Below are 21,805 nucleotides of genomic sequence, written 5' to 3'. Positions count from 1 at the left end.
TAAGCGGTAGAAAATGAATGAATTAATGAGTTCTCCTCCTATTTTGTGTGGAAGTGGTAACTTTATTTCCCCCTTATGCCCCTTACCTCGGGGTAGTAGTCTGCAGTAGGCACCAGATTCTGGATGAGGGTTTCCAGTGAGGCAGAGGTGATGGCGGGCCCATCAGCCAGGCAAGCCGCGGGCCCCTGGCGCTCCTGCGTGGACTCCTCCTCCTCCTCCTCCCCAGGCTCAGCGCAGGCCAGATGGGGGCTGAAGCCACTGGGAGTGGTGAACATGGCGCCTGAGCACACAGTCTGGGGCATTCCTGGCTGGAATTGAACACATAAAAAGTCAAAAAAAAGATCAAGTACGTGTAGTGAATGCTTTTAGCTTATGTTCTTTCGGTTCTATTCATCCACTATGTCATCATTCGGGGGGGGGGGAGAAAAGACGCCCCCTCAACAGCTGTGCCGAGTCCCACAAGACAGAGACCCTGATGAAAATGTGGGTCACTCAGTCACCAAGGAAACCAGCCGTAAAACCGAGTGTGTGGCCTCCATTTCCGCCCCGTATTACAGTATATCTTTCACTGTATGTGTTGGGGTTACACTCTTTAAATATTCAACACCGCATCTGAGTACTCACTGAACTGCCTTGTAAGGGTAGAACTATACACGGATACACAATAACACAAACAGATGGTATTATGTTTCTCAAGGTAAAAAAAAAAACAACACAAACAAGCTGAAAGAGAGCTCTTGAGCAACATGTCGGAAGTTATTTCAGATGTTGACAATGCATGTTATTCCTGCTGTCTGTCAGCCAGAAGGGAGGGGCTTGAATGAATGCATGCATGCGCAAAAAAACTCAACAAAAATAGACCACAAAGCAGAAGTCATGTCCTCTACATGTCACATTTAACTACAATACATTTTAAATAAATATGAGGAAGTGGAAGTATGAAGTATGAGGAACAATTATATCGGACTGGATTTTTTTTATGACTTTTAAATATCATATTGTATATCGCAGTATTTGTCTGATTCTATTATGGACAGTGACAAGAAAGAAAATATGCAGCATCTTTATTATACACCGGAACCTTGGTTAGCATCATTCATTCGTCTCTAACTGAAACTGACATGAACTGAGTGCATTTAAAATAAAGTAAATCCAGTGAATCTGTTCAAGAAAGCCACAAACATTAACCGGAAATTGTACGCAAAATTCTGGAGAAATATTTTTAAACCAAAAAAAAACAAGCTAAACACGGCGGATGCTAACCAAAAAAAATTTTTTTTTCTTGTAGTATGGATTGTTACCACAATTTAAATCTGTCTTTGAACAATTCCTAGCTAGCTAAGAAAAAAAATATGCAGCATCTTTATTATACACCAGAACCTTGGTTAGCATCATTCATTTGTCTCTAACCAAAACTGACACAAACTGAGTACATTTAAAATCAGGTAAATGCAGTGAATCTGTTCTAGAAAGCCACAAATACTACCCAGAAATTGTACGCAAAATTCTGGCAAAAAAAAATTGAAACCAAAAAAAAAAAACAAGCTAAACACGGTGGATGATAACCAAAAAAAATATTTTTTTTCTTGTAGTATGGATTGTTACCACAATCTGAATCTATCTTTGAAGAATTCCTAACTAGTTAAGAAAGAAAATATGCAGCATCTTTATTATACACCGGAACCTTGGTTAGCATCATTCATTCGTCTCTAACCGAAACTGACATGAACTGAGTATATTTTAAATAAGGTAAATCCAGTGAATCTGTTCAAGAAAGCCACAAACATTAGCCGGAAATTGTACGCAAAATTCTGGAGAAATTTTTTGGAACCAAAAAAAAACAAGCTAAACACGGCGGATGCTAACCAAAAAAAAATTTTTTTTCTTGTAGTATGGATTGTTACCACAATTTAAATCTGTCTTTGAACAATTCCTAGCTAGCTAAGAAAAAAAATATGCAGCATCTTTATTATACACCAGAACCTTGGTTAGCATCATTCATTTGTCTCTAACCAAAACTGACACAAACTGAGTAAATTTTAAATCAGGTAAATGCAGTGAATCTGTTCTAGAAAGCCACAAATATTACCCAGAAATTGTACGCAAAATTCTGGCAAAAAAAAATTGAAACCAAAAAAAAAAAACAAGCTAAACACGGTGGATGATAACCAAAAAAAATATTTTTTTTCTTGTAGTATGGATTGTTACCACAATCTGAATCTATCTTTGAAGAATTCCTAACTAGTTAAGAAAGAAAATATGCAGTATCTTTATTATACACCGGAACCTTGGTTAGCATCATTCATTCGTCTCTAACCGAAACTGACATGAACTGAGTATATTTTAAATAAGGTAAATCCAGTGAATCTGTTCAAGAAAGCCACAAACATTAGCCGGAAATTGTACGCAAAATTCTGGAGAAATTTTTTGGAACCAAAAAAAACCAAGCTAAACACGACGGATGCTAACCAAAAAAAATATTTTTTTTCTTGTAGTATGGATTGTTACCACAATCTGAATCTATCTTTGAAGAATTCCTCGCTAGCTAAGAAAGAAAATATGCAGCATCTTTATTATACACCGGAACCTTGGTTAGCATCATTCATTCGTCTCTAACCAAAACTGACACAAACTGAGTACATTTAAAATAAGTTAAATCCAGCGAATCTGTTCCAGAAAGCCACATATATTAACAAAATTCTGGCAAAAAATTTTTTAAACCAAAAAAAAAAAAAACAAGCTAAACACGGTGGATGCTAACCAAAAAAAAATTTTTTTTCTTGTAGTATGGATTATTACTCCAATCTGAATCTATTTTTGAAGAATTCCTAGCTAGCTAAAAAACAAATTAAACAAATTAAACTTTCATATCAAGGCGTGGGCCTCAAACTAGCGTCCCGCGGGGCCGTGAGTTTGAGACCCCTGCCATAGAGGATGCATACGGCAACTTTTAGGGGGTTTAAAGTTGAGAATAAATCAAAACAGTCGGCTTTTGTCACTGTTTTTTTCCTCAAAATGTGATTGTCGAGATCTAAATTCATTTGAGAAGTCTGCTGTGTCCTTGCAGCGACCTCCTTTGCATTGCATTACCACGGAGACGTGGCCTGATAAATGGAAAGGGAGGAAAAAAAACAGCAGGCCTGTAGAAACTGGAAGGAGGTGTTCTGTGTAATAGGTCAAGCAAAAGGACCAGAAACTGTTTTTGTACAATCTCCAAGATCTATAAATCATTTCATGCATGCAAACCCTCACTAAATTAATTTTTTGGAGTCGGCTTCATTGTACGTGCAATGACTTCCTGTATCGCTTGAGATAATCTTCTATTTATTTCTCCCCATTTGCTTCCTCCTAAGCGCCAGCAGCCGTCTGCATGCATGTGATTCATCATTGCGTCATCACACCCTAACTCGGGTCTGGTCGGGAGGGCGGCTGCACTGCACAATGTGGACAAGTAAGTCATCAATGTCTGAGTACTGTATGTATATGACACGCCGGGTCACTGTGACACCCCCATTTTAAGGCTTAAAGCTGACTGGGATTTCCCCAAGAAGAGGAAAACCACCAGAGCCGGTGTAGTGAGTTATTATGTTGGCTCTCAGTAAATCAAATCAAATCAACTTTATTTGTAGAGCACTTTTCCTGCAAGGACATGCAACATAAAGTGCTTTACAGAATTAAAAACAATTACCAAATTTAATTTGTTTAATTTGTTTAATTTGTTTAATTTGTTTAATTTGTTTAATTTGTTTAATTTGTTTAATTTGTTTATTGATTTGATTTTATTTATTTTTCCATCTTATTTTGTGTCAAAAAATAAAAATTAACATTAAACATTTATTTAATAATTTAATAATAAATAAAAATTAATTTGTTAATTTGTTTTTTGATTTGTTTATTTATTTTTCCATCATATTTTGTGTTGAAAAATAAAAATTAACATTAAACATTAATTTAGTAATAAATGAAAATTAATTTGTTCATTTGTTTCATTTGTTTTTTGATTTGCTTATTTATTTTTCCATCTTATTTTGTGTCGAAATTTTTTTTAGAATTAAACATTTATTTAATAATTTAATAATAAATAAAAATTAACTTGTTCATTTGTTTCATTTATTTTTTGATTTGGTTATTTATTTTTCCATCTTATTTTGTGTCGAAAAATAAAACTTAACATTAAACATTTATTTAATAATTTAATAATAAATAAAAATTCATTTGTTCATTTGTTTCATTTATTTTTTATTTGCTTCTTTATTTTTCCATCTTATTTTGTGTCAAAAAATAAAAATTAACATTTATTTAATAATAAATAAAAAAATTATTTATAATAATTTATAATAATTTATTAGAATTTATTATAATTAAATATTTTATCATAGCTTTTGCAAAGAACCAAAGCACTGAAAAAGTGGAGGGTATAGCAGAAGCATTGAAGACTATTATATTATATATATTTATTAATATAATTTATATATATATATATATATATATATATATATATATATATATATTTTTTTTTTTTTTTTTTACCTGATGCGGCCCAGCCTCACCCAGACCCTAGCTCCAGTGGCCCCCAGGTAAATTGAGTTTGAGACCCCTGGTCTAGACTGAGAGTCATTGTTCAAGGCACGTGCACGTGCGTGTGCATGTGTCGTTGGAACTTCAGCCACGCTGTTATCATGGCCATCGGGGGCGGGGGGGGGGGGGGGCTGCATGCTTTGTTCAATGGTGATTAACGTTGTCTGGAGACACGGTCTTTTATCAGCACCCTTGACTGTGTAGCTGTGTGTGTGTGTGTAGCTGTGTGTGTGTGTAGCTGTGTGTGTAGGTGTGTCGTCGCAGTGTTGATGAAACAATGGCCGCCGTAAAGGAGCAACCTGAAGCTGTCCGACCGCTCCGATGCTTCGGCGAAACCTGTTCCACCGCATAGAGCTAGCATGACACACGCACACACTAAAAGGACAGCAATGTGGTCTCTGACAAACGTTACTGAGGTTACCAGCAGCAGCCGACAGAAGAGGCTTAGTCCGAACAAATGGAACCACAGTTTGACCTTTGACCTCAAAGGTCAAAGGTGAAGCCTGAGTGGGGGTAGATGGAGTATAGTGGCTGCTTTGTTATCATCACTATGAGGTCTTTTTTTTAAATAAAGCATATAAAGGCTACATATGCTTTATCTATAATTAGGAATTTTTTGGGAATCTGGGATGAAGATGAAGATCCGTCCTTCAGGGTCGTAACCCTGTATCAATAATACCCGTGCCTGCAATAAACATGGCGAGTAGACTACTGAGTCTAAAGAAGTACAACGTTAAAATCTAAAGTTACCACTTCCACACAAAATAGGAGGAGAACTCATTAATTCATGGTGCCGGAGCCTATCCCAGCTGTCTTTGGACGAGAGGCGGGGTACACCCTGGACTGGTGGCCAGCCAATCACAGGGCACATATAGACAAACAACCATTCACACTCACATTCATACCTATGGACAATTTGGAGGCGCTAATTAACCTAGCATGATTTTGGAATGTGGGAGGAAACCGGATTACCCGGAGAAAACCCACGCATGCACGGGGAGAACATGCAAACTCCACACAGAGATGTCCGAGGGTGGGGAAAGACAAAATAAGAAGCCAAAAAGTTACCACTTCCACACAAAATAGGAGGAGAACTCATTCATTCATGGTGCTGGAGCCTATCCCAGCTGTCTTTGGACATATAGGGCACATATAGACAAAATAAGGAAAATAAGGAAATACAGTAGTACATTTACTGCAAAGGGGTGACAGTTTCACAATATTTGACTATAAACAACAAAGTACCACATGCACCTACTTCCTCTTTTCTTTTTATCAGCTGTATAAAGGACTTCCTGTTATACAAGTCTAGAAGAAATGCTCCATATGGACTCAGTCTCACCTCATCAATAATACTCAAATACTATAAAAGGACTTATATGATATTATATGACACCAAGATATACTGCTTTTGTACTTCTATGTGATCGTTCCTGGAACACACCTCAATTTGGGAGTGTCCGACTTGTGTATTTTTGGTCCTGACACCGTTTTGTGCGCCCGAGGGTGTTGCAGCTGAGGACACAATATCGCCCCGGTGTTCTTTGAAAGCAACGCTGCCACACAGCAGAGTCCCAGTATGGCTATTTTGTACTGCACATTCATACCCATCTATTCATTTTAGCCAAGATGGCCGTTTCACATTGGGAGGCTTTCATGGCCCCCGTTGTTGATTTAACCCTTAGATGCATAAGTGGGTCAAAAATGACCCGGTCAGGTTGTTTTCTTGAAATATCTTTGAAATTATTATTTTTTGAATCATTTGATATTCCAAGTATTCCTCAAAAAACATGTTTTTGATATCATTTTTAACATACCTTTTATAAATTTTAAGAAATTTTTGTTTTTGTGTTACTACCCCAACCTTCCATAAGTGGGTCAAAAATGACCCGGTCAGGTTGTTTTCTTGAAATATCTTTGTAATGAAAAAAATTTATAATTTCATATTCCAAGTATTCCTCAAAAAACATGTTTTTGATATCATGCCATTCACATTTTTAACTTACCTTTTATACATTTTAAGTAATTTCAGTTTTTGTGTTACTACCCCAACCTTCCATAAGTGGGTCAAAAATGACCCGGTCAGGTTGTTTTCTTGAAATATCTTTTTAATGAAAACATTTTATAATTTCATATTCCAGGTATTCCTCAAAAAACATGTTTTTGATATCATGTCATTCATATTTTTACTACCCCAACCTTCCATAAGTGGGTCAAAAATGACCCGCATGCATTTTCTATGGAATCCAATAGGAACCTTTGATTCTTATCAACTTTGGCTGTCAGGAATAAATTAACCTAAATAATAATAATAATAATAATAATACTAAATATCATACAAGTGATTTTTGCCCCACTTATGGAAGAGTGTAGGGTCCAGTCACTCGTGCATCTAAGGGTTAAAGGTTATATCTTGAACACGTCACACTTCAATGTGGGCACATAATTCCACCATATGTCCACCCTGCTCACCATCGTGGGCCGTGGTGTGTGTCTGTTTGGGGGGGGGAGCAAAGCACCCAAACAAATGAGTTCATTGTGTCGTGAAAAAAAAAAAAAAACACTTGCTTGCACACTTGCACCCACACAGCAGCCCGACATTGGATTGAGTTACTAGTGAGACATTTCGGCCCCACGCCCCCCCCACGCCCCGTTCTCCTCCCGTGGATGTGGTATGACACATGTCGGGGGGAATGATCAGGGAACACCCAATCCCCGAGTCCCTTTATTGTTATGAATGTGACTCGGAGCGTGTTGACACATACGGCACCTGTTAGACACCCACCCTGTCCACCCCCCACCCCACACCCCACCCACTGCTCCATCCATCCAAGTAGAAAGACCACTGGGACGACTCCTCCACACCCTGCCAAGACATCCTCATTCCTATGCAAGTGTGGACACACGGTTGTGTTCGCACATGCTTTTGTGTGTGTGTGTGTGGGGGGGGGGGGGGGGGGGGGGTCATGTGTATGGACTTGTATGGAAGTGTAACACCTTCACTTTCACTGCAGCCATCTGTGCTTCTTATTCAACACAATGGAAGCTGGGTGCTGTTTCTTTCATTCAAACACAACGCAAAGAGAAGTCATGTGACTCTAAGGGGGGGGGGTGTTTACGCTACGCAAAATGTTTTGTGCTTTACACCTTAAAAAAGCGAATTCAAGAAACAATACAAGCAGTTGATGTTTGCTAAATACAAGGATGAAGAGTCTTGAAGCAGTCATGATGTGCATTAAAATTAAAATTAAAATTAAAATTAAAATTAAAATTAAAATTAAAATTAAAATTAAAATTAAAATTAAAATTAAAATTAAAATTAAAATTAAAATTAAAATTAAAATTAAAATTAAAATTAAAATTAAAATTAAACTATATTGGGAAAGCAGGAAGTGAACAAATGTAACAGTTAGTGATTGTAAAAGTACCAGATTGAGGGGTAGGATTTAATAAGCTATGCTTCTTCCTACTCCTTTTGGACATGTGGAACTGTGAACTGATTATGGGATGCATTCAATTGTAATCTGATGCATGTTCAAATGAAATAAAACCATTACCATTACCATTACAATGAGTTGGAAGAATTCCACTAGAATAGATGAAAATAGAAATATTACCATTACCAATTATCATAGCATGTTTTTGGAATGTGGGAGGAAAGTAGACTACAAATAAAAATAAAAATAGTAGTAAAAATAATTTTAAAAAATAAAAAATTTGAAAATTACAAAATTTTAAAATTTAAACAAACAAAAAAAACAACTTAAACTATATTAGGAAAGCAGGAAGTGAACAAATGTAACAGTTACTGATTGTAAAAGTACCAGATGGAGGGGTAGGATTTAATAAGCTTTGCTTCTTCCTACTCCTTTTGGACATGTAGAACTGTGAACTGATTATGTGACAAAAATAAAATAAAAATAGAAAATAATTTAAAAAATTTTTAAAAAGCTTCATAAAATTTGACCATTTTTTGTAATATTTTTGTGAGTTCTTGTATGGTCATATCACCTCGTACTTTGGTACGGGACAAAAAATTAAAAAATCACCAAAAAAAATACAAAAAAACCTTAAACTATATTAGGAAAGCAGGAAGTGAACAAATGTAACAGTTACTGATTGTAAAAGTACCACATGGAGGGGTAGGATTTAATAAGCTTTGCTTCTTCCTACTCCTTTTGGACATGTGGAACTGTGAACTGATTATGTGATGCATTCAATTGTAATCTGATGCATGTTCAAATGAAATAAAACCACTTCATGTGTGAAAAAATACACACATGAAGCTGAGCGTGGCCTAAATCTGTCATTCAGCGTGGACATAGTGGCGTCCAAACGTTCCAATCTCCAATCACTGTGACTGGAATAAGATGTTCTCACTAAATATTCATAACATTCCACACTTAGCAGACATCATTAATGCAAATGTAGAAAAAAAGTGCAGGTGCTCAATGCCGCAATAGTGTTTTTCTTCACGGTTCTGCTGGTGTAAACTGCCAAACACAGCCAACCTGTGCAATATGTTGCCGAGACTGTTAACAGATGCATATCTAATCATCAGACGTCTACTGGAGTCATCATGGCTGTCTCCTCTCATGCAGATAGTGCATCTATCTCCTCATTACAACCAGCGTGGGCAGATGCCGTGCACCGTGTCACCACTGATGTATGATGTCAATGCACGCTAATTAGTGCTGGGAGAATACACGGTCTGGGCTCATCCTGACTCCTGTTGCACGTAATGGGATTAGAGATAGGAAAATGATAATAATAATACATTATTATTCTTATATAATAATAATCATCATCATCATCATACATTATATAATAATAATATATAATATAATACTAATAATAAATTATATAATGATTCATTATTATTATATTGTTATGATAGTAGTATATAGTGTATGATGATGATACATATAATAATAATAATAATAATATAGAATATAATATTACAATAATAATAATAAATCATATAATAATAAAAAAATATTATATTATTATATAATAATAATAATAGTAAGAATAATTTATTGTTATTGTTGTTAATATTATTATTATATTATTTCAGTAGTTAAGGAAAATGATAATAATAATAATAATAATAATAAATTTTTATTATTATATTATTATATAATATAATGATAATAATAATAGTAAGAATAATTTATTGTTCTTACTATTATTATATTATTTCAGTAGTTAAGGAGAATAATAATAATACTACATTATTATTGTTATATAATAATAATCATCATCATCATACATTATATAATAATAATAATAATATATAATATAATAATATTTTTATTATTATATTATTACATAATTTAATAATAATAATAGTAATAATAATTTATTGTTGTTGTTATTATTATTATATTATTTCAATAGTTAATGAAAATGATAATAATAATACATTATTATTATTATAAGATAACAACAATAATAATAACAACAACAATAATAATAAATTATTATTATTATTATATAATCATACTACGTTATTATGTGCAATTTACTGTTTACGCTGTACATTGTTGGTCATATTTGATGTCATATATTTATTCTCCATCATTATTACTATTTTTTATTATTTTTTTATTATTATTATTATTATTTCACTGCTGTGTTATTGTGCAATGATAATAAAGGAAGTCTATCCATCCATCCATCCATGTCGTTCAGCGTACAGTGTAATGCATAACGAGCCAATCATGCAAGGCCATACATCTGATGCAGCAAAATGCATACTTAAGATCTTTCTGGAAGAGTCCATCGGGATCTAATCATATTTCATTGCTTCTTTGACCTGGCAAATCCATAAAGACACACTGTCAATAACCACGTGGTCATGTAGAGGCTTCTGCTAGCGTGTGGAGTGTTTCCATGGAGCCCAGCCTCCTGTTGGGAGGTAATTAGATGCCTGTTGAATTCCCTACTGTGGCACCCCTACGTCGCTCTCTTTATTCCATTAAAATTCCTCATTGTCCGAGGCGTCTTTCCTTCCTTTTGCCCTTGACAGACTCATTCAACATTCAAACCTCGACCTGAGATGCTGATCTTTGACATTGTCACAAACAGCGTGAAGGTCCAGCTATCCATCCATTTTCATCCATCCCAGGCTACATGCATAAACGTCAGCAATGTGAACCACTACACCGTCAATGCCGCTCTTTTATAACATGACCTGTTTACTTGACACCGAAGATGAAAATGCACTCCAGGCATTTTTTTTTATTTTTTTACCACCATTATATTTGCTTCCTTTTAAGATTACGTAACAAAAATTTCACTTCCTGTCTGACAAAAACTATATGGAGAAAAGTACTACAACATAGCAAAAAACCTACTGAACTAAAAAGCCACCCAAGCATGCATTAAAGCTTCTGCTTTATGCAAAAAGAGCAAAAAAAGGATGAAATATTAAGATTAGGAACAGGTTTTTAGACAAATATTGATTGATTAATTCAGATGATTAATCCCAAAATCCAGCAATCCCCTGCAAAGGCTCCTTGCTAGACTACACTCGTTTTTATTTCTTGTGAAGGAATTCTATCATGCCTGCGGAACAAACGATTGGAATCCACCCCCCCCCCCCCCCCACGCCGTACACTGCGCACCACCATAAACCTTGTGTGCGCCGATAAAGCTGTCAGTGCAGGCGGACTAACAGCTACCGTGTCTCCCCGTCCGCCCCAGACAGACAGACAGACAGACAGAAAGGACCCTGAAACTCGTCTTCCACAAACAGTCTGCAAAGCTGCTCTCATACGCTCATAAACGGCACACCTGGTACCTGGTAATGTGGAGGTTTGTCTGTACCTGTATACGCCTGTATACGTATATGACTCATGCACGCCGGTGAACCGGCTGACTGGCAAAATGAATCAAGGTAACGCGTTGAAATGCAGACGTTCATAAGATAGATAGCGTTTTCTACATGTGTACATTGTGTACTGATAGAACTGTAATACATAGATCAAATTTATTGTTGTTTTCTTTAAAAAAAAAAGACATTTTGGTGTTTTTTAAAATATAAATATATAATTATTAAATGTAAATTATTAAATATATAATTATTACAAAAATATGTGTTTTCTGCTAAAAAAAGAAATTTTGGTGTTTTTTTTAGCAGAAAACATTATTAACATATTTAATGTATATTTAATATTCATTGTATGGTCATATCACCTCGTACTTCGGTACGTGACAAAAAAAAAAAAAATATATATATATATATATAAAAATAAAAATAAAAATAAAAATAAAAATAAAAATAAAAATAAAAATAAAAATAAAAATAAAAATAAAAATAAAAATAAAAATAAAAATAAAAATAAAAATAAAAATATTAAGGTTTTTTTTGTTTGTTTTGTTTTTCCTTTTTTCACATACCTAAGTACGAGGTGATATGACCACACAATGACATTTGTTACCATTACCAAAAAATTCAAAAATTAAAAAAAACAAAACAACAAAAAAAAACTTTAACTGTATTATCGAAAGCAGGAAGTGAACAAATATAACAGTTACTGATTGCAAAAGTACCAGATGGAGGGGTAACCTTTAATAAGCTTTGCTTCTTCCTACCCCTTTTGGACATGTGAAACTGTGAACTGATTATGGGATGTTCAAATGAAATAAAACCATTACCATAATGTATTGTACAGTATATACAACTTTGAACGCATCATAGTTTTGTGCTCGGAGATACAAACGTTTGATTGACAATCAGTCCGGCGTCAAATCTTAAAAGGGGACTCAAAACGCCATTAGCTCCTAAAGACTTTTCAATTAGCTCTCCAGAGACTTTATTCATTTATTATGAACTCTATATCCACTGTATTAGAATTGTAGTTAGGAAGCACTTTGGGCATGTGACCAATCACAGCAAAGTGGGCGTGAAATAGTGGAATAAATTAAAATATCATTTTGGCGGTTAGCACAAATCAAAAGAAAACACAGCTGGGTGCAGATTCTGGAAGATCTAAAAAGTTCTCTATGCGAGTTATTGTGTGTAGCTGCTCCATAGGAGCCCACAACTCAAAAACAAAAGAGTGAAGACTACTATCTAAGAAAGATGCGCAAGTCAGACAAAAAAAAAAAGTGTAATGGAGCCCGAATGACTAATGCGCGCTCTTCGCTGTTTACCGTTTCACGATGAATGCCGTGTCAAAGGTCACTCCAACAAGAAAACCGCTGCTTTTGCACAGCACTTAATCAACAGTAGCAGAAATCGATTCCCAAAGCGAGAACCACGTTGCAAGTGAAGCTCAGCAAACACACATTTCTCAAACGTGGCAATAAAACGCCCCAGCAGCAGCAGCAGCAGGAAGCGTTTTTTTTTTTTAAAAAAAGGTCCACAAATGCGATGCTTTCAAGCGCAAGCCCGACTTAGAAGAGCCGAGGGCGTGCGAAACGATGCTCGAAAAGTGGCTTGACTGGTAATATTGGCAAAGAGTACAATTCCTCCCACCTAACTGGTTTGTGACACTGCACCTTGCAGTAAGCTGCCGGGGAATGATAACAAATCCTTTTAGCGTTTTGGTACATTTGTAGGCCTCGGAGGGGTGAAAATGCATAATTCGAATTCCTTACAGACATTCCATTAGGTACACCTACTGTATACAATACAAGGGATATATGAGCATATTTGTTTAAAGGTAAATTCTGTCTTTTGTAGCCTAAATGCTAACCTGTTATTAAATCACAGGAAGCAACCGCTGTGATAAACATGCAACAAATGACATTGTCAACCAAAATGTCCACTAAGCATCTCCTCCCACATGAATGGCTACCAAAAGAACAATTAGATTTCCACATGAGTGATCAATGTCCACTGTCTTTATCTTTATGGGTGTTTGACTTACACAGAAATCATCCCATGCTCACCAAAAGAGGTGGGGATGGGGGGTTTGGAGGGGGGGTCCCCCACCCCCCCACACCCCACCAACCACACAATAAAGTGCTGCAATCATCTCAATGTCATGCCACTTATCTTGATGCATGGTGCATTTAAAGCCCAATGTTCTAAATAGGAGCAATGCAATAAATGTAACCTCGGTTTACAACTTACCGCCACTACACTGTGATCCCCATCCTTCATCCGACGGCTTTCCGACGATAACCGATGCACACAAGTGATATCCCCCCCCCCCAAAAAAAATAGTAATCAGCGTCCACCTTGAAGGCAACACCACCACCGCCACCACCACACAACCAAAAGAGGCGTGATTGATGGAGACAAAATGTTCCTCCTGGGGAATTTAGCGGAAAAAAAATCCAGTCAGGTGAAGAGTACAATGAAAGAGGAGCTCACGCCGTGTCAAAGTGCCTCCCTGAAGGCGTGGCGACCGTCCTTATCCGCGCCACGACGAGAAACAAACCGAGGTTATCAACACGTCCACTCAGTGAAGAAGCTCACAGTCACACAGGGAGGAGAGTACTCGCGGACATCAAGCTAGGATAATAATGCTACTTTTACACTTCCGGTTGGGATCTTCAAAATAAAACTAGCAAAGGCACGTGGCTTTATATTCCTGATGAAAACGGTTCTCTGTTAGCTATTTCGATCGTTACATTAAGGTAGAATTCTAAGAAGCAGATCTTATTCCATGTTCTAATATTGTACAGAAAGAAAACAATAAACTATGTGTAATAATTGCCCATTCATTGATGAAAATCATACTAACGGAAGCAGAGCCTACTGGCCCATTAGGCAATATAAGCACGACCTCTAGGAGGCGTCAAAACAAATTCACCTACAAAATAATAATGTTAAAACCACTAACTACAATGAATTATTCATATTACACCAACAATACCAAATAAGTCTTATCGGTTTTGTATTTTCATATTCATAATACAATTCATTCTCATAAAAAAATGTCCAAAGTCAAATTGACTGCCCCTTGTCCCTGAACACAAACCATGTTGCTTAACCAGTGGCCCAACTTGCTAGTGCTAGAAACCTTTAATTTGAAGGTACAACTGACTTCCGGTAATGACTTTTTTGAGGCTTCTGCTACACACACACACACACACACACACACAGAGGGCATAGTTGGAGTTACGCAACTTGGACTGACTTGATAATATAATCAAGGACTTGGACCTGACTTTGACTTAGTCTGATGACTTAAAACATATTTAATACTTAATTCCGACTATAAAGGCTGTGTCACCTTGTAAGGACTCAAACATTTCTCAAACAATGTTGTCTCGACTTGAGACGCGACTTGAGACCGACTTGAGACGCTACTTGAGACGCGACTTGAGACTCGAATTGAGACTGGACTTCAGACTGGACTTCAGCCTCGACTTGAGAGTCGACTTTAGACGTGACTTGAGACGCGACTTGAAACTCAAATTGAGACTCGACTTGAGACTCGTCTTGAGAGTCGAATTGAGACTCGACTTGAGACTCGACTTGAGAGTCGAATTGAGACTCGACTTGAGAGTCGAATTGAGAGTCGACTTGAGACTCGACTTGAGACTCGAATTGAGAGTCGACTTGAGACGAGACTTGAGACGTGACTTGAGACTCGACTTGAGACTCGACTTGAGACTCGACTTGAGACTCGACTTGAGACTCGACTTGAGACGTGACTTTAGACTCGACTTGAGACGCAACTTGAGACGCGACTTGAGACTCGACTTGAGACTCGACTTGAGACTCGACTTGAGACTCGACTTGAGACCGACTTGAGACGCTACTTGAGACGCGACTTGAGACTCGAATTGAGACTGGACTTCAGACTGGACTTCAGCCTCGACTTGAGAGTCGACTTTAGACGTGACTTGAGACGCGACTTGAAACTCAAATTGAGACTCGACTTGAGACTCGTCTTGAGAGTCGAATTGAGACTCGACTTGAGACTCGACTTGAGAGTCGAATTGAGACTCGACTTGAGAGTCGAATTGAGACTCGACTTGAGACTCGACTTGAGACTCGAATTGAGAGTCGACTTGAGACGCGACTTGAGACGTGACTTGAGACTCGACTTGAGACTCGACTTGAGACTCGACTTGAGACTCGACTTGAGACTCGACTTGAGACTCGACTTGAGACGTGACTTTAGACTCGACTTGAGACGCAACTTGAGACGCGACTTGAGACTCGACTTGAGACTCGACTTGAGACTCGACTTGAGACTCGACTTGAGACCGACTTGAGACGCGACTTGAGACTCGAATTGAGACTGGACTTCAGACTGGACTTCAGCCTCGACTTGAGAGTCGACTTTAGACGTGACTTGAGACGCGACTTGAAACTCAAATTGAGACTCGACTTGAGACTCGTCTTGAGAGTCGAATTGAGACTCGACTTGAGACTCGACTTGAGAGTCGAATTGAGACTCGACTTGAGAGTCGAATTGAGACTCGACTTGAGACTCGACTTGAGACTCGACTTGAGAGTCGACTTGAGACGCGACTTGAGACGTGACTTGAGACTCGACTTGAGACTCGACTTGAGACTCGACTTGAGACTCGACTTGAGACTCGACTTGAGACTCGACTTGAGACGTGACTTTAGACTCGACTTTAGACTCGACTTGAGATGCGACTTGAGACGCGACTTGAGACGCGACTTGAGACTCGACTTGAGACTCGACTTGAGACTCGACTTGAGACTCGACTTGAGACGCTACTTGAGACGCGACTTGAGACTCGAATTGAGACTGGACTTCAGACTGGACTTCAGCCTCGACTTGAGAGTCGACTTTAGACGTGACTTGAGACGCGACTTGAAACTCAAATTGAGACTCGACTTGAGACTCGTCTTGAGAGTCGAATTGAGACTCGACTTGAGACTCGACTTGAGAGTCGAATTGAGACTCGACTTGAGAGTCGAATTGAGACTCGACTTGAGACTCGGCTTGAGACTCGAATTGAGAGTCGACTTGAGATGCGACTTGAGACGTGACTTGAGACTCGACTTGAGACTCGACTTGAGACTCGACTTGAGACTCGACTTGAGATATGACTTGAGACGCGACTTGAGATGTGACTTGAGACTCGACTTGAGACTCGGCTTGAGACTCGACTTGAGACTCGACTTGAGACATGACTTCAGCCTCGACTTGAGAGTCGACTTTAGACGTGACTTGAGACGCGACTTGAAACTCAAATTGAGACTCGACTTGAGACTCGTCTTGAGAGTCGAATTGAGACTCGACTTGAGACTCGACTTGAGAGTCGAATTGAGACATGACTTGAGACTCGACTTGAGATGCGACTTGAGACACGACTTGAGACTCGTCTTGAGACATGACTTGAGATGCGACTTGAGACGCGACTTGAGACGCGACTTGAGACGCTACTTGAGACGCGACTTGAGACTCGAATTGAGACTGGACTTCAGACTGGACTTCAGCCTCGACTTGAGAGTCGACTTTAGACGTGACTTGAGACGCGACTTGAAACTCAAATTGAGACTCGACTTGAGACTCGTCTTGAGAGTCGAATTGAGACTCGACTTGAGACTCGACTTGAGAGTCGAATTGAGACATGACTTGAGACTCGACTTGAGACGCGACTTGAGACACGACTTGAGACTCGTCTTGAGACATGACTTGAGATGCGACTTGAGACGCGACTTGAGACGCGACTTGAGATGCGACTTGAGACGTGACTTGAGACACGACTTGAGACGCGACTTGAGACTCGACTTGAGACGCGACTTGAGACGCGACTTGAGACGCGACTTGAGATGCGACTTGAGACTTGAATTGAGATGCGACTTGAGACTTGAATTGAGACTCGACTTGAGACTCGACTTGAGACTCGACTTGAGACTCGACTCGAGACTCGACTCGACACCGACTTGCTGCCACCTCTGCAGACTGGCCAGTCAGCTAATACAAAACGGGCCTCTTCAAATGAAAATGATGACACAGCAAACTTCCACGGGAAGATAAGGAAACGTAGAGTCTTTCATTTGCAAATCCCCTGGTAAAAAAGCTTCCAGGAACATTCGTTGCCTGTCACCCTTGTGGACAAATGGGGTCGTCGCTCCAATGAGACTTTGACATTCAAAGCCGGGCTGTATTTCCATCACGAAACCGCAGTTAATGAATACCATTAACCTCATTTAAAGACAACAATGGGGGAAGACGCGTCCTTCCTGAGCGGAGAGGAGAAGCCGGAGTGACGAGTTCGTGGAGTCGGGTGTCGAATGGTTTCAGGCTGGCAGGGAGGATGACGGACTAATTAATTAGTAAGGAGGTGTTGTACTGCGAGCGAATAAGGGGCGCTATGGACAGTGTGAGATCCTACATTTGACTCAATGCAAATGATGTTTACTGACGTTTTCCAATGAGAAACAATCATCAGCTCTGACGGCGGATCGAGACGTATCCTGGCCTTAAAACCCCAAAAAGGCGCCACCTCATCCGAGGTCGGGTCGCGGGGGCGTTCCCATGCAAGTTGATTAAAACATCCACAATCTAATTTTAAGCAAATTGTAAATGCAACACTTGATTTGCAATACAAAGACTGAGGACGAGCTCCGCTATCAAGTGGTGTCATTTTCCACCAATATGAGGTAATAACTATAAAAGCAATCTTCACTTGCTAGATGTATTGCAAAAAAGGCCAGTAAGGATAATTCATAATGCCGCCTACAGAGAACATACTAACTCCTTATTTCTAAAATCACAAATACTTCATACTTAATCACTTAATCACTTAATACAAGTCTTGAACCAGTCATGATGTGCTTTATATTTCACTATATTGACAGTTAAAAAAAAATAAAATAAAAAATAAAATAAAATAAAATAAAATAAAATAAAATAAAATAAAATAAAATAAAATAAAATAAAATAAAATAAAATAAAATAAAATAAAATAAAATAAAATAAAATAAAAATAAAAAAAACCAGGAAGTGAACAAATGTAACAGTTATTGATTGTAAAAGTACCAGATGGAGGGGTAGGATTTAATAAGCTTTGCTTCTTCCTACTCCTTTTGGACATGTGGGACTGTGAACTGATTATGTGATGCATTCAATTCTAATCTGATGCATGTTCAAATGAAATTAAACCATGACCATTACCATTACCAATTAACCTAGCATGTTTTTGGAATGTGGGAGGAAACCGGAGTACAAATAAAAATAAATAAAAATAAAAATAGTAGTAAATAAAAAACATTAAAAAGTTAAAAAAACAAAAAATTTTAAAGAAACAAAAAAAAACAATTTAAACTATATGAGGAAAGCAGGAAGTGAACAAATGTAATAGTTACTAATTGTAAAAGTACCAAATGGAGGGGTAGGATTTAATAAGCTGTGCTTCTTCCTACTCCTTTTTGGACATGTGGAACTGTGAACTGATTATGTGATGCATTCAATTGTAATCTGATGCATGTTGAAATGAAATTAAACCATTACCATAAAGGGGATTAACGCTGTGTTGACTGACACATCATTTCTTTGAAAAACATTCTCTTAAGTGGTGTTTTCGTGAAGAAATAAAAAAAATACCGATGAAGAAGAAGTTTTGTCTTAACGCTCGTCTATAGCGGCCTATATGACGCCTCTCCACGCCTTTACATGGTTGCAGACCTTGTTTAGAAACTCTTCGCCACCTTCATTTATGCTCATCTCGTTCATTTGCATGTATTCCGTCGCTGAGATTCATTCATTATTCAGCGACAAATGAAACGGAATGGGAAAATTATCTTTTAATGTTAACAAAAGCGTTTTGTGTAATCTCCAGCAAAACAGCTCAGCTCTGCTCTGCTGAAATATTTACCCTCACCTGCATTCATTAAAATAATCACAGAGCTAATGTGGTTTACTAACCAATGCGACGCACGACTCCCGCCGCCGTCACGTGCACACGAGCACTTCTCCAGGTTGTTCCTCCACGCAGAAACACCAAGCGGCAGCTTCTAATAAAGGCAAAACGTGGGTGTTATATTGCCTGTGCAAATCAGCTCGGAAAGAAAAAAAACAAAAAAACGGAAAAGAGCAAACAAACACTGATACTTTGTAAGTGTGAAAGCGCCGTCACAGATAACGTTGCAACACCCTCGCTGTATAATTTCAGCGTGAAGGGAGAGAAGCAGTTGCAGGAACGTGAAACAATTGAATGAGTGTGTGTTTGTTTGCTACAAAGACGCTTAGCCTGAACTTATATGTGCCCCTATTGTCCAAAAGGACCCTTTTTATGAAGGAATGACAGAAAGAACATGTTTATGACCACCGAATAGGAAATCTCTTATGAGGGAAGTGGCGCTGGTTTTGCTTTGAGATTCCAGTTTTTTATGACATCATGGTAATGGTAATGGTTTAATTTCATTTGAACATGGCTCAGATTACAATTGAATGCATCACATAATCAGTTCACAGTTCCACATGTCCAAAAGGAGTAGGAAGAAGCAAAGCTTATTAAATCCTACCCCTCCATCTGGTACTTTTACAATCAGTAACTGTTACATTTGTTCACTTCCTGCTTTCCTAAGATAATTTAAGTTTTTTTTATTAAAATTAAAAATAAAAATAAAAATAAAAATAAAAATAAAAATAAAAATAAAAATAAAAATAAAAATAAAAATAAAAATAAAAATAAAAATAAAAATAAAAATAAAAATAAAAATAAAAATAAAAATTAAAATTAAAATTAAAATTAAAATTAAAATTAAAATTAAAATTAAAATTAAAAAATAACTGAAATTATATTAGGAAATCAGGAAGTGAACAAATGTAACAGTTACTGATTGTAAAAGTACCAGATGGAGGGGTAGGATTTAATAAGCTTTGCTTCTTCCTACTCCTTTTGGACATGTGGAACTGTGAACTGATTATGTGACAAAAAAATAAAATTAAAAAAAATCATAAAATAAAAAAAAAAAAACTTAAACTATATTAGAAAAGCATGAAGTGAACAAATGTAACAGTTGCTGATTGTAAAAGTACCAGATGGAGGGGTAGGATTTAATTAGCTTTGCTTCTTCCTACTCCTTTTGGACATGTGGAACTGTGAACTGATTATGTGACAAAAAAAAAAAATCATAAAATAAAAAAAAAAAAACTTAAACTATATTAGGAAAGCAGGAAGTGAACAAATGTAACAGTTACTGATTGTAAAAGTACCAGATGGAGGGGTAGGATTGAATAAGCTTTGCTTCTTCCTACTCCTTTTGGACATGTGGAACTGTGAACTGATTATGTGACAAAAAAAAAAAAAAAATCATAAAATTAAAAAAAATTAAAAAAACCTAAACTATATTAGGAAAGCAGGAAGATCTGATGCATGTTCAAATGAAATTAAACCATTACCATTACTATCTTTACTACTATGAAGACATCAGTTCCAAACTCGATTGTACTGCACTTTTACATACATTTTGTGATTTTTTTTTTTTTACTGTAGTACTTTCTGTTTGACTTCCTATTGAAATCCCACAACAACAATCTCCTCCAAAACAACAAGAAAAGAAAGAGGACACCAACCATTATCAATTAAAAAACTGACTTTTCACACATTATTACCTCGAAAACGCTTCAACGCCGATGACACGCTGTCTTTTCAAGCCGAGATTCTCCTAATTCTCTTATTTGCTGCCGAACCCCCACGGCGAGTGGGTATGCTCGGTGCTTCACGGGCCCACAGCAGAGCCGGAAGCCTCTGGAATACACATTCTCCCTGCGGTGTTCAGACCAGCAGGGTGCAAGCCATTACAGGACCACACAGAGGCAAACACTTCCAACAAAAGACGCTAGAATGAGCTGCTATGATAAATCTCAACTTCGTCTCTATGAATAGTATTCATAAAGATTTCCGCTTATTAATTTTTTAGGAATCTTGAGGGCTAGTGCGTCGCTGTCTTGTTTGCAGACAACAGAAGGAATATTTGACATCTCAATCCATGAGCCCACACAATGGAAGACAACTGCAATATTTATCCACGTGTTGTCTCGTTTGTCAAACATTCATGTGAATTGTTCCTACACGGGAATTTTTTCACCACGTCGAAAAAGGCGTGTTAGCGCCTGACGGATTGTGACACATGTGGCGTATATGCTTGACACTGAGACGCGGCGAAAGGATACTATCTGGATCATACCAGGTCATGGTGGAATTCTCACAATCCGTGTTGCCAGCTTTCATCCGTCATGTATCTCGGGAGACTTTAGAGCATATGAACATGGAGGCGTCATGTCCCAATGGCGGTTATTGAACATCACAGCTTGGGTTCAAACCCAAG

The 21,805-nt window shown here is 37.5% G+C and overlaps 1 protein-coding gene across 3 annotated transcripts in view; it reads right to left on the bottom strand.

Moving 5' to 3' along the window:
- The window catches only part of LOC131110288 (ras-GEF domain-containing family member 1C-like), a 37,954-nt gene that overhangs the window by 10,760 nt on the left and 5,389 nt on the right, over positions 1-21,805 (bottom strand). Inside the window, exons 1-2 of one of the 3 annotated variants that reach the window (XM_058063245.2) lie at positions 13,664-14,028; positions 87-308 (exon numbers count right to left, since the gene is read on the bottom strand). In XM_058063245.2, coding sequence (XP_057919228.2) covers positions 87-308; positions 13,664-13,693 — 252 coding nt within the window. In that variant the 5' untranslated portion in view covers positions 13,694-14,028. Of the gene's footprint in view, positions 1-86; positions 309-13,663; positions 14,029-21,805 lie in introns of those variants that run through there. The other 2 variants (XM_078788319.1, XM_078788318.1) reach the window with 2 other exon arrangements.

The sequence above is a fragment of the Doryrhamphus excisus genome, linkage group LG22, assembly GCF_037039965.1.
Source record: "Doryrhamphus excisus strain RoL-2023G ecotype Guam linkage group LG22, RoL_Dexc_Guam_v1.1, whole genome shotgun sequence".
Classification (NCBI taxonomy): domain Eukaryota; kingdom Metazoa; phylum Chordata; class Actinopteri; order Syngnathiformes; family Syngnathidae; genus Doryrhamphus; species Doryrhamphus excisus.
Note: the sequence above shows the minus strand (reverse complement) of the source record. Positions and strands in the feature narration are given on the sequence as shown.